General features: G+C 42.7%; 2 protein-coding genes across 4 annotated transcripts; one reads left to right on the top strand and one right to left on the bottom strand.

The window, feature by feature from the left end:
- Positions 1-2,788: 2,788 nt before the first annotated feature.
- Positions 2,789-5,446, bottom strand: fbxo45 (F-box protein 45). 2 transcript variants are annotated; one of them, XM_041861380.2, is made up of 3 exons: positions 4,954-5,446; positions 4,158-4,514; positions 2,789-3,746 (listed from the first exon to the last, which is right to left on the bottom strand). In XM_041861380.2, exons 1-3 carry the CDS (start codon positions 5,269-5,271, stop codon positions 3,540-3,542), a joined length of 882 nt encoding a protein of 293 aa, XP_041717314.1. In that variant the 5' UTR covers positions 5,272-5,446; the 3' UTR covers positions 2,789-3,539. The 2 variants fall into 2 exon arrangements, with proteins under 2 accessions (XP_041717314.1, XP_041717315.1); XM_041861381.2 differs by having other exon boundaries at positions 2,789-3,725.
- A 2,459-nt stretch (positions 5,447-7,905) lies between these two features.
- Positions 7,906-12,727, top strand: LOC121550088 (myelin-associated neurite-outgrowth inhibitor-like). Of its 2 annotated transcripts, none has more exons than XM_041862221.2 (7): positions 7,906-8,677; positions 9,217-9,311; positions 9,453-9,539; positions 10,894-11,036; positions 11,438-11,621; positions 11,770-11,891; positions 12,202-12,727. In XM_041862221.2, exons 2-6 carry the CDS (start codon positions 9,236-9,238, stop codon positions 11,877-11,879), a joined length of 600 nt encoding a protein of 199 aa, XP_041718155.1. In that variant the 5' UTR covers positions 7,906-8,677; positions 9,217-9,235; the 3' UTR covers positions 11,880-11,891; positions 12,202-12,727. The 2 variants fall into 2 exon arrangements, with proteins under 2 accessions (XP_041718155.1, XP_041718154.1); XM_041862220.2 differs by having other exon boundaries at positions 11,435-11,621.
- The last annotated feature ends 3,416 nt before the right edge of the window (positions 12,728-16,143 follow it).

Below are 16,143 nucleotides of genomic sequence, written 5' to 3'. Positions count from 1 at the left end.
ATTTGCAGATACTTAAGGCTTACATCAAATGCAACTTTCTCACGTATCTGTTTCTATTTGGGAATTCTGGGTTAAAATACCTTTTTCAAAGTATTTTAAAAATACTGTAGTAATGTGAAGCACCTGCCATCCACACCATGATTTGTCTGTGCATGTGTTTGTGTAGGATTCTCTTGTCTACTACGAAAACCTACCGACAAAAACCCTATTCTCACCTCTCACTCCTGTTTCTGAACATCAGATACTACAGAGGAAACCACTCAACACTCACACCCTTCCTGCCTAGCTGACACTTTTGCAACAGCGAAGAGAAAGATTTGATTCTTGGCAATTAGTTCAGCTACTTTGACACGTCATACTCAACCATCCCTCTCATTTACCATGAACCATTGGAAGAGAAACAGCTTTTTTTCCGTAGTCTAGTATCTGGTTGTGGTCTTACTGACCATGACATACGTGTTTCCCTCAAAACAAATTAAAATTGGTGCAGCCCATGCGCTCTCTCTATCTCCACTACACACATTGAGAAAGTACAGGTAATTACGTTTCATTCTGTGGCCTACAGCGTAGTTTGTGTCATGTATTTTCCCATAGTTCTGGAATTAGAATCAGGAAGTGATGGAGCTACCATTGCAGTGGTGATTTGTTGGGGCTTCCTTCCTGTTTTCATGCTATGAGTTCTCTCCTCTCACTCTCATTTCTGACTTGATTAAGTGATTGGCAGCTGAAACCAGCTTTACGCTCAGTTGAATTCATGAATTCAGTTGCCATTAATTTTTCATAGGCTTAGCCTCACTTCAAATATTAGGCCTAGATCTCTTTTCTTCCAATATCCCTTTTAATAAGACACATTTATGCCTTGTTTAAAAAACTGTACACAGTACTAACTACACACACAGACATCCCTCATGTTCCCTGTGTGTATGTTGTGTGTGTGTGTAGCATTGAGGTAGAACACCACTGACATGCTAAGCTTTCATGTGGTTAAAACACACACACCCAGGAAGCTTGACAAACTGATATATTGTGGCAAACTACACTGAACAAAAATATAAACGCAACATGCAACAATTACAGTTTGTATAAGGAAATCAGTCAACTGAAATAAATTGACTAGGCCCTAATCGATGGATTTCACATGACTGGGAATACAGATATGCATCTGTTGGTCACAGATACCTTAAAAAAGAAGGTAGGGGTGTGGATAAGAACCAGTCAGTATCTGAGGTGACCACCATTTGCCTCATGCAGCGTGACACATCTCCTTCGTATAGAGTTCATCAGGCTGTTGATTGTGGACTGTTGAATGTTGGCTGTGGAACACGCTGTCGTACACGTCGATCCAGAGCATCCCAAACATGCTCAATGGGTGACATGTCTGGTGAGTATGCAGGCCATGGAAGAACTGGGACATTTTTAGCTTCTATGAATTGTGTACAGATCCTTGCGACATGGGGCCGTGCATTATCATGCTGAAACATGAGGGGATGGTGGTGGATGTATGGCACGACAATGGGCCTCAGGATCTCGTCACGGTGTCTCTGTGCATTCAAATTGCCATCGATAAAATGCAATTGTGTTTGTTGTCCGTAGATTATGCCTGTCCATACTATAACCCCACCGCCACCATGGGGCACTCTGTTCACAATGCTGACATCAGCAAACCGGTCGCCCACAGGATGCCATACACTCTGTCTGCCATCTGCCCGGTACAGTCGAAACCGGGATTCATTTGTGAAGAGCATACTTCTCCAGCGTGTCAGTGGCCATCGAAGGTGAGCATTTGCCCACTGAAGTCGGTTATGACGCAGAACTGCAGTCAGGTCAAGACCCTGGTGAGGACAACGATCACGCAGCTGAGCTTCCCTGAGACGGTTTCTGACAGTTTGTGCAGAAATTCTTCAGTTGTGCAAACCCACAGTTTCATCAGCTGTCCGGGTGACTGGTCTCAGACGATCCAGCAGGGGAAGAAGCCGGATGTGGAGGTCCTGGCCTGGAATGGTTACATGTTGTCTGCGGTTGTGAGGCCAGTTGGACACACTGCCAAATTCTCTAAAACAACGTTGGAGGCTGCCTATGGTAGAGAAAATAACATTCAATTCTCTGGCAACAGTTCTGGTGGATATTCCTGCAGTCAGTTTGCCAATTGTACGCTCCCTGAAAACTTGAGACATCTGTGGCATTGTATTGTGTGACAAAACTGCACATTTTAGAGTGGCCTTTTATTGTCCCCAGCGCAAGGTGCACCTGTGTAATGATCATGCTGTTTAATTAGCTTCTTGATATGCCACATCTGTCAGGTGGATGGATTATCTTGGCAAAGGAGAAATGCTCACTAACAGGGATGTAAACAAATGTGCACAACATTTGAGAGAATTAAGCTTTTTGTGAGTATGGAACATTCATGGGATCTTTTATTTCAGCTCATGAAACATGGGACCAACACTAACATGTTGCATTTATATTGTTGGTCAGTATATATCAGAAACCTGGCACCACTTTTCACCTGCTTTACTTAAGATAACCTGGGGCATCGGAAATGACCTAGAGACCTACACTATGCTGCAGTTAATTCAGCCCACAAACACCAACTGTATGAGAACGTCAGACAAAACAGAAATCATTTGACTGTAGATAAAAGGAGAGTACAATATGACTAAAGACAATTTGGGAAGTAAGTAAAATAAAGGCATATTAAAATGTTAGTGGGTGGTTCTTATTTTATATAGAAGTCAATGATTGCCCTCTTGTGGAAGCATTATGAAACATCATTCAATCAATTACAGACTGGCACCAGGTAGACTTTATTTTTAAGGTTCCATGACCTCTTCAATAGTACCATGGATTAAAACCTAGAAATAAATATAATGAAATACTATGATGAATACCACCACAATTAAAATGGATTCACAGTAGCATTGAACAGAAAATAGCGTAGTCTCCTCACTTCTGCTCTCCTATACAATGTATCTGGAGAGGAGACGTTTCAGTTATACTGCAATGACTAGCTTTTCTACTGAAGCAGTCTTTTCCAAGTGTCCCATACGGTATATTCCTCTGAAGTGTCCCCCTTGCTGTTCCATCCATGGCAGTTACACGTGTGCTCTAGAAATGTTACAGCTTGCATTGTCACATATACATTATTATCAATATGATGATTTGTGATTTCTGTCTTTATTTGCCACAGTTCATATTTGGTTTTGCCTCATAGGAACAGACATAATAAAACAGGACTCAGTGTTGTTACTTCATAAAATAACATAAAAAAAGAAGTCAAGTCCTCCCGTACTGTAAATAAAATGGTCCAGCAGCTGAAGTGGATAGGATCCATGTTGAGACAGAAACACTTTTGAAACAACCCCTGGTCCCCCACCCTCCTCCCCTCTTGTCCATCAATGATCACTTCCCCCACCCTGGTCAAACCCTCTTCCATTCCTGTGGTTGTGGAATGTTCGTTTAGAGTCCTCTCAGTGCCAACCATCAGTCATTATCCTTGGCACACCTGATGTGACATGGCACCGGCTGGTCTTGTGGCGGTGCTACCCATCCAGAGGCTTGCCCAGGTAGACCATGGTCACCTCAGTGTTGCCATAGACAGCTGAGACTGCCGGGAAGAGGCAGGCTTTGGGCAGCCCTCGGAAGGCCACTCCCAGAAACTCAAAGCCTCTCTCGAAGGCCAGGGTCTTGTCATCCATGTCAAGAATCACTCGTATCCTCTCCCCGATCTGTGGACGGACACCATTACACTAGAAAGTAATATAACAATAAGTAACAGCTACAATACAGCAAATGGCTTCACTTGAACCCTACAATTAATACATGATTACTGTTAAGAGAACTTCTAATTTAAGGTAGCGTTCTTCTTGTCATGCGTTCTACTGCACAGGCCTAACATCCCACAAATGTTTATCTAATATTTCAACTAGAATCACTTCATTGGGATGGGTCATCGGCCTAAAACAATGGCTTAGAGCTTCAATAGGACATTTTAGTTCATGCATACAGATATGTTGTCTATTCCTCTGTCTGCAGCCTACCCCATGGTGACGAAGTCCCTGAACTCCGGCACTAAACTAGCTGTTGTTTTCTGTTGCAAAACGTTTTGCTACGATGTGCACTTATGAATACGACCCAGGAGAAACACGTTGTTAACCTACCTGGTATTTGGGTGCATTGTTGCACTGAGGGAAGTTCCCGTTGACCTCCCCGTTGTGGAGCAGGTTGTTATCCACCAGATTCCAGCCCCAGCTCTGGTCGTCACTGCCCAGGAGGGCCACGTAGCCCTGGCATTGCATGGCAGCACGCTTGGTGGCAATGCCAATCACCGCCACGGTCCCCAGGGGCCCCTCCCACCAGATCTCCCAGGCATGGCGGCCCTTAGAGAAGCCGATCTTGCCGCGGGCTCCGTCTGTGCTCTGGGCGATGGGGTTGCGGTGAAGGGTGAAGCCGTTCTTCTTCACGTAGACGTTGCGTGAGCAGTCATGGGAACTCAGAGCGTGCTGGTAGGACTTGAGCTGCAGGACAGGAGAGGCAGACAAAGATGTGTTATGGTTTTGAAGAGGATCAATACATCAATCCAAGTGATTGAGAGCAGAATCAACATGCATACCAGCAACTAAAAATCATTGCTATTCCATTTTACTTAAAATATAATCTAATTCAAGAAATTATTGCACCATGCTTATGGCTCTTATTTAATGCTGGCGTTGCTGCATAAATAAACAACTGGGCGTGTGTGTATAGACGGCTAGCCACTAGTCTGTGCATGACAGACAGGGTAACTCATAACATTGATGAGTAGCCTAGGCTATGATTGAATGGCAAGTTAATGTGTGCTGAAAGTGGGTTTGTGAGCTTTTCACAATGTGGTATCTTCTGGATTGAAATCAAAGTCTGTAACAACAGCTATAGGCCTTCACTTTGGTCTTCAAATGGTAAACAAACGTTAGCTACCTTTCCCTTGTATGTTGTCAGATTGCAGAGAATGTCGGAGCGCAGTGCCTCTTCACTAAGAGAGCGAGCGCACAGACTCCGCCACACCTCGCTGTTCTCATCCGCGAGGCAGTTGTTCCAGTGCCAGCACACCAACGAGCACCGCATCAAATCATACAAGTCCAGATAGGAGAACACATGCTCCAGAACCCGACTAGGAAGCCTGCCTGCTATTCCCACTCCTCCGCCCGCTGCAACATAGGACAACCCAGCTGAGTTACAACTGGCAGCGGCTGCGCCAATGCAAGCGGACGCCCCTTCAGCGGCTGCTCCCGACATATTTGCTCAATTGAGTTCACCGATTGATGAACGGTGTTTTTACAGCATAAATTATTAACTAAAATGAATTAAAATGGACCATTTCTAACAACACGATACTAGCTAAATCACGGCGGTGATATTGTTATGCATTTAATTCGATGGACCCAGACCGGGTTGGTAAAGTAGGAAGACAAACGCGAAATCCAGTCAGGTCCCAAAAATGTTTGAATGGCAATGATAAATCATGCATTTCTAAATTAATCTAAATTAAATATTTATTCTTATCTGCAATCTTCAATTATAAAGAAGGAGACAGAGATAATCCCATAAACAACGTTTTGTCTTGAAAATTACAACAGGTGTATTTTACTTTGTGTTCCTGTTAGGACCTTTTTCGGACATCCAGCGCCCCTCGCAGCTGATCTACAGTCAGTTTAGATTTTAACCCACTAGAGTCCAAACTCAAATTTGTAGTGTGGTTTACTGATTGATCCTAGATCTGTGCACAGGATCAATTTCCATTATGTGGATTGCCCTAATAGTGTAATACACATGGTTGGAATTGTCATTAGATGGATGCAAGAATGCTTCTTTCAGATTTGATAGCAGTTTTGTAGGAACAATTTATTGCTGAGCAATGCCAGCACCTAAACAGGTCCAATATGATAACTTGTACAATTTCCTAATGATTTGGTTCCAAACAGACGATGCCTATGCATCAGTGTTTTCTTTACTCTACTTGGGTTATATAAAGGTGTATAAAATGTTTTACATAAATGCTGTCCCAGACCCAGAGAGAAAGCAAAGCGAAAGTCACCTTTTTATACAGTACCACATCATTTTACATGGGCACGATGAGCTTCATGCAGCGTTCAAAACAACTGGGAATTCGGAACTCGAAATCGCTGAATTCCGATTTCAATGCGTTCAAGACAACTGGGAACTCGGGAAAAAACGAGCTCCGACTGAGGAAATGTGTTTTGAACAGTCATCCAACTCGGAATTCCATGTCGGAAACTTGGGCATCTTTCTAGAGCTCCGACTTTCCAACCTAAAGATCACTGACCAGATCCCAGTTGTCTTGATAAATGGGAAAGCCTCGTAAATGGCGTCCCTTGAGAAAGCAAGAAACAGATGTATGTCAGGAGAAGTGCAGTATTATCATAAGGAGACGTATACTTGGATGGCGGAGGAGGAATGGAGGGAAAAAGAGAGGCAGAGGAGGTCTAAGAGAGAGAGGGAGGAAGATTGTGAGCTTGAGTGTGTAAAAAATGGTGGGAAAAAGGGAGAAGGTTTGTTAAATAAGAATGGTAGGAAATGTAAGCAAAGTGAGCTGAAGACAGGAGGAGAAATGGAAGTGAATGAGGGTGAAGTACTCAGAGCCCGAGGCTTGCACAGAGGGTCAGGACAAAGATGAGTCTGTGACAGTAAAAGTGAAGTTTTGGGAAAAAGTGGACCCTTGCCTCTTGGCTGATCCATTTGTGGTTTCAAGATGGGTGAAAAAAGCGTTGGGTATAGTGGAATCGGTGAGGGTAACCAGAAGTGGTCTAGTGATAATTGTTTGTGTTTCTGTTGGTCAGAGGGAGAAGGCGCTCAGAGTTAAACAAATGGGGGAAAGAATTGTGAATTGTTTCGCTCTCAAGAAAAATGCACCATTGAAAGGAGTGATTTCTTAGGTAGCAGTAAATGTAAAAGTTGCCCAACTGAAGGGGAAGATTCCCGGAGTTTGTGATGCTCTTCGTTTGGTACGACGCAAACAGGGTGGCGAGAGTGGGGAAACAGAATAGTCATTGTCTGTTCTTTTGAGTTTTGAAGTTGAGTCTTTGCCTGACAAAGTGAAGTTAGGATATATACGTTATCCTGTACGAGCTTATGTGCCGAATATATTACGATATTCAGGTGTCAAACTTATGGGCATGTGGCAGCAGTGTGTTTGAGAGAGGTTCCAAGGTGTGAGAAGTGTGCAGAAGGGCATGAGACAAAGGAATGTGTAGCATTGGGGAAAGTAGTGGTATGTGCTAATTGTAGGAGTGCCCATGGGCCTTGGGATCAGAAATGTCCCGTGCGAGAGAGGCAGGTTGAGGTTTCCAGGGTAAGAAAGAGTAGTGAAGAAGTTGTCATATGCTGAGGCAGTGAAGAAAGTAGAGGAAGATGGGTCAAGGGGGAGGAGTGGTGAGAGTAGTTGATATGTACCAGTACAGAGGGATAGGCCAACAAGTGATATGTGTTTCAGTGAGTTTATAGTAATGGTTATTAATTGTACTGCAGGGATGGAACGTAAGTCGAAGAAAATTGAGGTTGTGGTGGCAGCTGCAGAGAGGTATTTGGGTGTGCGAGACTTGACATCAGAAGAGTTACAGGGAGTATTAAGTGGTGATGTCCCATCATTTCAGGTTGAGGGCATGAGGTAAGAATGAATATATTTAAATAGTGGAGTAGGGTGGTGTAAATTATTAATAATTTGAATTTGTGAGTGTAGTGTTAGATGGTAGGGTATTTTTTTATTTAATTTTTTCAAGCAAAATATAAGGGAGTTGTACTCCAGTCTAGTAGGTGGGGGTAATGCAACAAATTGGATGCCAACCGCCGTTAAACCTCATCGAAGAAGAAGAAGAAGAAGAAGATGAAGAAGACAGTTGTCTTGAAAGCGCCACAAGCTGTACTCGGAAGTGACGCTGGTTGTTGGATCATTTTTGTGTGTGAGCCAAGCAGAAAATAAGTATCAGTGAGAACCAAAATACAATACCCAAAAGTAAAGAGTACAGCCAAAGAACAGCAGTCGTGGGAATTCAGAGCGTGCTGGTAGGACTTGAGCTGCAGGACAGGAGAGGCAGACAAAGATGTGTTATGGTTTTGAAGAGGATCAAGACCAATCCAAGTGATTGAGAGCAGAATCAACATGCATACCAGCAACAAAAAATCATTGCTATTCCATTTTACTTAAAATATCATCCCATTCAGGAAATTATTGCACCATGCTAATGGTTCTTATTTAATGCTGGCGTTGCTGCATAAATAAACAACTTGGCGTGTGTGTATAGACGGCTAGCCACTAGTCTGTGCATGACAGACAGGGTGACTCATACCATTGATGAGTAGCCTAGGCTATGATTGAATGGCAAGTTAATATGTGCTGAAAGTGGGTTTGCGAGCTTTTCACAATGTGGTATCTTCTGGATTGAAATCAAAGTCGGGCATCTTTCTAGAGCTCCGACCTTTCAACCTAAAGATCACTGACGAGATCCCAGTTGTCTTGAAAGCGCCACAAGCTGTACTCGGAAGTGACGCCACTGCATTTTGTGTGCAGTGAGCCAAGCAGAAAATAAGTGTCAATTCAACCAGAACCAGTGAGAACCAAAATACAATACCCAAAAGTAAAGAGTCTAGCCAAAGAACAGCAGTCGGAAACGGAGAAATTACAACTGTGAGTATCATTGATAACTAGAGCTAACATCACAGTTGACATCTATTGTTAAACCTGTTGCCAATATTGGCAAAGACGAAGAGGTAGTTGAAGGGTGACTGGGAGAGCAAGTACAAGAATAGAGATAGATGCTAAAAGCCCGGCCCTTGTGTTTTTGTGGAGTTACTGCAGCGCCTATTGATAAACGCATGTTTGTTAGCTAGCTAAGTTAGTATAGCTACCTGATGGAATTTATCAGCACAGACGGACAATACATTTTTTTAAATCTAGTTTGTTTAAATCTAGCTTGCTAGCTACGCTAGGCATTTTATCTTTCAATAACCAACATACATTTAGCTAGCTAGCCACTGCTGCGATCAAGGCAAGGGTCCCATTACGTGTACCTCCAGGCATCAAGCGAAAGGGCGCAACAGGATAGCTAATTATGAATGACTAAAAATCCTTGATCAATGTAACGTTAGCTAGTTAGCCAATGAATAAAAGACAAGGCTTTTTACAATCTGCATCAATCTTCTCAACAATGTGTCTTGTCTTTGCAGTATCTGAAAGGAGTGCATTATGAACCCAGTGTACAACCCTGCACCAACAGGGGTCCCGTATGTCAACCCTAAGGGACATTTAGTAGGATACCCAGGTAAGCAGTGTAACCAGTGTGTAATGGATTGGAAATGTAAACCACCCAAACAGACCAGTGGGTAATTAACACACACTGTTTCTCAATGTATGTCTGACTCTTCTGATTTTCCTGACACTTATATGACCTTTGACCCTGCAGCTGGATTTCCTGGGGGGTATTCGGCCGCCCCTGTTTACACTCCCAACATGTACCACCCTGGAGCCAACAACCCATCCTTCCCCACAGGTAAGTTATCAGTCCCTCTCAGAGAGCTGCATGTAGCCTACTCTTGTGCAGTGAGTGCATATATTTTTTGTGATCCCTTAGGAATTGAACCCACAACCTTAGTGTTGCTTACCAACTGAGCTGCACAGAGTCGCATCAGTTTGGACGGGGGGGTAGGAACGTGCTGCCGATCATGGGATCGTTCCAATACATTACTCAAGGCTAAATCCTGACCTGAATTGAGTCAGTCTAACAAAAATCACAGTCTTAAGCATAGTAAGTAGTGCATCAGAAGCTTTAAGGAGTTCCTGGCACCATGGGTTCATCAACTTTGCTTTAGCTAAACATGGAGAAACAGACAGCTCTCAGGAGAGATGATTATGTTATTCAGGGCTGTAAAAAAGCCAAAAGTTTCTGCCTCAAGTCTTGTTTGCCAGCTGCCCATACAGTATTTTACTGTTCACTGAAACTCCCTTCTTTTGTGTTATTGTCCAGATTCAGAGAGGTGTCGGACAATAGTCAGTCCCGTTACAAGCCCTTAGGACAGGGATCATCAACTAGATTCATCCGCAGGCAGATTTTTGTTGTTGAGCGGATGGTCGGTGGGCGGAACATAATTAAGCCCGAGGGGGTGTGGTATATGGCCAATATACCACGGCTAAGGACTGTTCTTATGCATGACGCAACTCGGAGTGCCTGGTTACAGCCCTTAGCTGTGGTATATTGCCCATATACCACAAACCCCAGAGGTGCCTTATTGCTATTATAAACTGGTTACCAACGTAATTAGAGCAGTAAAAATTAATGTTTTATCATACCTGTGGTATACTGATATACCACGGCTGTCAGCCAATCAGCATTCAGGGCTTGAACCACCCAGTTTTTAATTACAAATAATTTGTAGACTGCACATTGACTAAAACATAATGATTTAAAACATTGCTTGCATGTATATGATCACATTTTACATTTTAGTCATTTAGCAGATGCTCTTATCCAGAGCGACTTACAGTTAATGAGTGCATAAAACAATTTTTTTAGACTGGCCCCCCTTGGGAATCGAACCCACAACCCTGGCGTTGCAAGCGCCATGCTCTACCAACTGAGAAACACGGGGCCCATTATTGTATATGTCTCTATTATTCGTGGGGATACTTGGGAACAGATTTCTTAAATGAAAATCACATGGAGCTTATTTCCTGGTGTTTTTACAACCTTTTATGTCCAACAATGGAGGAAAAAAAGTAATAATATTTTATGTGTAGTAAGTGTGAATTGTTTGGTTTTCCCTGTTAAAATGTGTAATACCCTAGACGGTGTGTTAACAACGCCACTCCTCACTGTGTGTTTATAGCTCTGAAACCCTCTCTTATAGGTTACGCTCCGGGCACTCCTTTTAAAATGTCCTGCTCACCCACCACGGGGGCTGGCCCACCCTACTCCTCGTCACCCAACCACTATCCTGCAGCAGTCTACCCTGTGAGGAGCACCTACCCCCAACAGAACCCCTACACACGGGTCAGTTAGTCAGTCAGTTAGCCAACTGACATCATCTACCTCTACCATCTGAAGTAGTACAATGTAACTGAACCTGTTTATCTTATTTTCTGTACTGCAGAATTGGTATTTATAGCTGCATTGTTACAAGGTCATAACAGTTACATAGGTCAGACGGAATATAATAATATCTGTCTGCCAAAGCCAATTCGGATACACATTAGCTTGCTGCTTATTGCTGCTGTAGTTGTACTTGTCTCACTGTGGCACTGACATTTGTATTTGTATTGGTATTTATTAAGGATCCACTCTTCCTGGGGTCCAGCAACATTAAGGCAGTTATATACAGTTAAAAATATTACATGACATAACACTTTCATAACTCTTTGCCCTCTCTCTCTCTCTCCTCTCTCTCTCAGCAGCAAGGCACTTACTACACACAGCCTCTGTATGCAGCCCCACCCCATGTCATTCATCACACTACAGTGGTCCAGTCCAATGGGATGCCAGCAGCCATGTATGCCCCGCCCATGCACCACCAGTCCCGCCCCCACAACGGCATTGCCATGGGGATGATAGCAGGGACCACTATGGCCATGTCAGCTGGTGAGTTCCATTTAGACATTATTTTATGCGTTGACCATTAAAAAAAAATAATACATGTAATGCATACAATCCGATCGCAACAGTGTTAAATAAATGGTTTTTGCTTTGTCTAATTTCCTGACTTCACCCACCTCCTTCCTTTCTCCAGGAACTTTGTTAACGCAATCCCCGACCCCCCTCGCCCCCCACCAAGTTACAATGCCCACATACCGACACCCAGGCGTGCCCACCTACAGCTATGTGCCCCCCCAGTGGTAAAGTGATGGCACTGTGAGTACTGAGTACATCCTCCATATCATATCCTTCTTGTTCTCTCTGGTCAATATGGATGGGAGAGAACACTGGGAAACAGCACTGACACTAGAATACATAATGGTTACAATTTATAGTCATGAAATAGATAGTCATTTATTTAAATGAAGGTAGGGTATTTATTAAAACATTTTGGGAAAGGTTAGCAGTAGGCAATAGCTTAATGTCAATTAGGATAATACCCTCTGTCAGTATAAATACATTTATGTGTAGAAAGACCAACAGTTACTGTGTATTAAATCAACTGTTTCTCTGCTTCTCTCTTCAGGTCAGAAGATGGTAGATATGCATTCACACTCCAGTCCAGTATTCTACAGCTGGTGATGATGCACGCTCTCCGGTGTCTCGTATCAGCTGTTTTTTCCTTCCTTCCTTCCTTCCTTCCTTCCTTCCTTCCTTCCTTCCTTCCTTCCTTCCTTCCTTCCTTCCTTCCTTCCTTCCTTCCTTCCTTCCTTCCTTCCTTCCTTCCTTCCTTCCTTCCTTCCAAGCATACTGTGAATCTGAAGCCCAACTACAAAACAACAATAGGTCTGTTCAGAACAGGATGAAGAGAATATTCCCACTCCTGACTATTCCTGTTTTGAATAACACTGTCCCAGAATCCTTCACTCACTCTGCTGCATATCTTGCGTCTGACAGCTAAGTGTCCATGCAAACTTGTGTTTTGTGTACTGCCCTGTGATTTTTATAGCTAACTTTGTTAAGTGGTGAAAAGGGAGTTTGAATTTGTTTTGATTTTGGCATCCATATCGAGTTGAATGCATGTGTGTATATACACTGAGTGTATAAAACATTAGGAACACCTTTGCCCTCAGAACAGCTTTAATTCATCGGGGCATGGACTCTACAAGGTGTCAAAAGCATTCCACAGGGATGTTGGCCCATGTTGACTCCAATGCTTCCCACAGGTGTGTCAAGTTGGCTGGATGTCCTTTGGGTGGTGGACCATTCTTGATACACACGGGAAACCAATGAGTGTGAAAAACCCAGCAGTGTTGCAGTTCTTGACACAAACCGGTGCACCTGGCACCTACCACCAGACCCCGTTCAAAGGCACTTAAATATTTTGTCTTGCCCATTCACCCTCTGAATGGCACACATACACAATCCATGTCTCAAGGCTTGAAAATCCTTCTTTAACCTGTCTCCTCCCTTTCATCTACACTGATTTGAAGTGGATTTAACAGGTGACATCAATAAGGGATCATAGCTTTCACCTGGTCAGTGTCATGGAAAGAGCAGGTGTTCTTAATGTTTTGTACACTCAGTGTATAAGAAGAAATAACGCTAGCTCAATCTACCTTCCGTGACTAATGCAAAATCATCAAAAAGGAAATATCCGAAGGAGCTACAAAAGAAAAACTGCAATTTTGAATCACTGATGCCATTTCTTAATGTGAAACGCTAAAAGAAAGGAAAACGTTTATTTCATACAAACAGGTAACTTAAGTTTACCCACAAAGCTGTGCAGAACAATTATTTTCATTACTTGTTTTTGGTAATGTTGCTAGGATGCTATTATTTCTCTGGGGGATGCTATGTCAACATTTGTCTTTCGGCCATTTTTGTATTTTGGGAAGGTGGGGCTTTTTGAGTTTTGAGCCTCTGTCTCAGATGTCTGATATCCATTCCAACACTAAATCATTATTCACTCTCTTTGCCCATGGACGATGTGAACACAGACTTGAGTCCCAAAGATAGTTTCCTTTCCCTTGGACCATTAGCCTAAGAGGCCCTAAACAGTGCTTGACTTGGGCAGGAGCGCACCGGACCTGAGTACCGGCACCTCAAATGTTTTACTGCTTGAGCTCCTGTTCCTCTTATAGAATATTAGCTAAAAAGTATTGCAGAGCTCCGGCACCCAAAATGAGTACCGGAACCTATTTCAGTTCAAGTCAAGCACTGGCCCTAAAGAAAGCTAGCAGAATGACACAGACCTGTCATGACATTTGATCTATTACTGGTCGCAAATGAAAGGATTTGAGAAAAGGAAGCTATTTAGAACTATTTGGACTCCATCCTACAGACAGTGAGTGATTGAGCGAGAGCATTTGTATGCATGTGAGCGTGTTTGTGTATAATTCTATTTGTTGAAAGAGGATTAAATACTAAAGCCATTGTACATACAGATGTAATGTATGTATCATACCTGAACATTTCTACAGATTCCTTTCTGTCATTGGTTTGGGTTTAACCACACCAAGAGCTACAGAAATTAGAATCACTGCAAACCGGAGACAATTTAACAGGTTTTAAACTTTTATTTGAATCGATCAAATCGATTATAAGTTGCTTAGCACTACTGGAAGAAAATACACATTTGAAATGCTCTGTTTTAAGGAAGACAGAACTTGACATTGTTTCATAGTTACCTCAAGGCTCCACCAGAACTCACCGATATATCATTGTCTTTGATTTACTCGTCTATATTGCCTATCCAAGACGTCACCTCAGTTACTGAAGCTGTTTTGCAATGTTTTATGTGTTTTGGTTTTTTATTTTCAAGAAAGACCAACAAATTCAATTATGAGAATTGTCAGTGGTTTTTATTTAATAATTTAATTGAATCATGTCACCTTCACATTTCTGGGGGCCCAGGTGATATGGTGTTTAAGCTGACCACTATAACACATGCTCCAAGCTATGTCCTCTGATGCCTGCATCTAGCTAGCCCATGGTTATGCCTTTGTTTTGAGGTTCACTGCAGTAATCTGGTCAGATAATGCAAGTCATTGTTTAAATGTCCACTAGGTGGTCCCTATGTCTCATATCTGCCTTCAGCGTCTACACATTGCATTTAGTCAAAGTGTGTATTGGATGATAATGTTAGTATTTTGTTGGAATATGTGCTAGTCTCTTTAAGATTTCTAGTTATGTAGAATGTGTGTATATACAGTTGAAGTCGGAAGTTTACATACACTTAGGTCGGAGTCATTAAAACTCGTTTTTCAACCACTCCACAAATGTCTTGTTAACAAACTATAGTTTTGGCAAGTCGGTTAGGACATCTACTTTGTGCATGACACAAGTAATTTTTCCAACAATTGTTTACAGACAGATTATTTCACTTATAATTCACTGTATCACAATTCCAGTGTGTCAGAAGTTTACATACACTAAGTTGACTGTGCCTTTAAACAGCTTGGAAAATTCCAGAAAATTATGTCATGGCTTTAGAAGCTTCTGATAGGCTAATTGACATAATTTAAGTCAATTGGAGGTGTACCTGTGGATGTATTTCAAGGCCTACCTTCAAACTCAGTGCCTCTTTGCTTGACATCATGGAAAAATCAAAATAAATCAGCCAAGACCTCAGAAAAAGAATTGTAGACCTCCACAAGTCTGGTTCATCCTTGGGACCAATTTCCAAACGCCCGAAGGTACCACGTTCATCTGTACAAACAATAGTACGCAAGTATAAACACCATGGGACCACGCAGCCGTCATACCGCTCAGGAAGGAGACGCGTTCTGTCTCCTAGAGATTAATGTACTTTGGTGCGAAATGTGCAAATAAATCCCAGAACAACAGCAAAGGACTTTGTGAAGATGCTGGAGGAAACGGGTACAAAAGTATCTATATCCACAGTAAAACGAGTCCTATATCGACATAACCTGAAAGGCCGCTCAGCAAGGAAGAAGCCACTGCTCCAAAACCGGCATAAAAAAAGCCAGACTACGGTTTGCAACTGCACATGGGGACAAAAATCATACTTTTTGGAGAAATGTCCTCGGGTCTGATGAAACAAAAATAGAACTGTTTGGCCATATTGACTATCGTTACGTTTGGAGGAAAAAGGGGGACCTTGCAAGCGGAAGAACACCATCCCAACCGTGAAGCACGGGGGTGGCAGCATCATGCTGTGGTGTGCTTTGCTGCAGGAGGGACTGGTGCACTTCACAAAATAGATGGTATCATGAGGAAGGAAAATTATGTGGATATATTGAAGCAACATCTCAAGACATCCGTCAGGAAGTTAAAGCTTGGTCGCAAATTGGTCTTCCAAGTGGACAACGACCCCAAGCATACTTCCAAAGTTGTGGCAAAATGGTCAAGGTAAATCAAGGTATTGGAGTGGCCATCACAAAGCCCTGACCTCAATCCTATAGGAAATTTGTGGGCAGAACTGAAAAAGCGTGTGTGAGCAAGGAGGCCTACAAACCTGACTCAGTTACACCAGCTCTGTCAGGAGGAATGGGCCAAAATTCAC

Source organism: Coregonus clupeaformis, chromosome 34 (assembly GCF_020615455.1).
Source record: "Coregonus clupeaformis isolate EN_2021a chromosome 34, ASM2061545v1, whole genome shotgun sequence".
Classification (NCBI taxonomy): domain Eukaryota; kingdom Metazoa; phylum Chordata; class Actinopteri; order Salmoniformes; family Salmonidae; genus Coregonus; species Coregonus clupeaformis.
Note: the sequence above shows the minus strand (reverse complement) of the source record. Positions and strands in the feature narration are given on the sequence as shown.

Excerpts from the sequence above, each read along its gene's own strand:
- LOC121550088 (XM_041862220.2), top strand. The coding sequence starts at position 9,236 with ATGAACCCAGTGTACAACCCTGCACCAACAGGGGTCCCGTATGTCAAC. Across the intron at positions 9,312-9,452 it reads ACATTTAGTAGGATACCCAG|CTGGATTTCCTGGGGGGTAT; the intron begins GTAAGCAGTGTA and ends TTGACCCTGCAG. Across the intron at positions 11,622-11,769 it reads CACTATGGCCATGTCAGCTG|GAACTTTGTTAACGCAATCC; the intron begins GTGAGTTCCATT and ends TCCTTTCTCCAG.
- fbxo45 (XM_041861380.2), bottom strand. The coding sequence starts at position 5,271 with ATGTCGGGAGCAGCCGCTGAAGGGGCGTCCGCTTGCATTGGCGCAGCC. Across the intron at positions 4,515-4,953 it reads TGACAACATACAAGGGAAAG|CTCAAGTCCTACCAGCACGC; the intron begins GTAGCTAACGTT and ends CCTGTCCTGCAG. Across the intron at positions 3,747-4,157 it reads ACAATGCACCCAAATACCAG|TGTAATGGTGTCCGTCCACA; the intron begins GTAGGTTAACAA and ends ATTACTTTCTAG.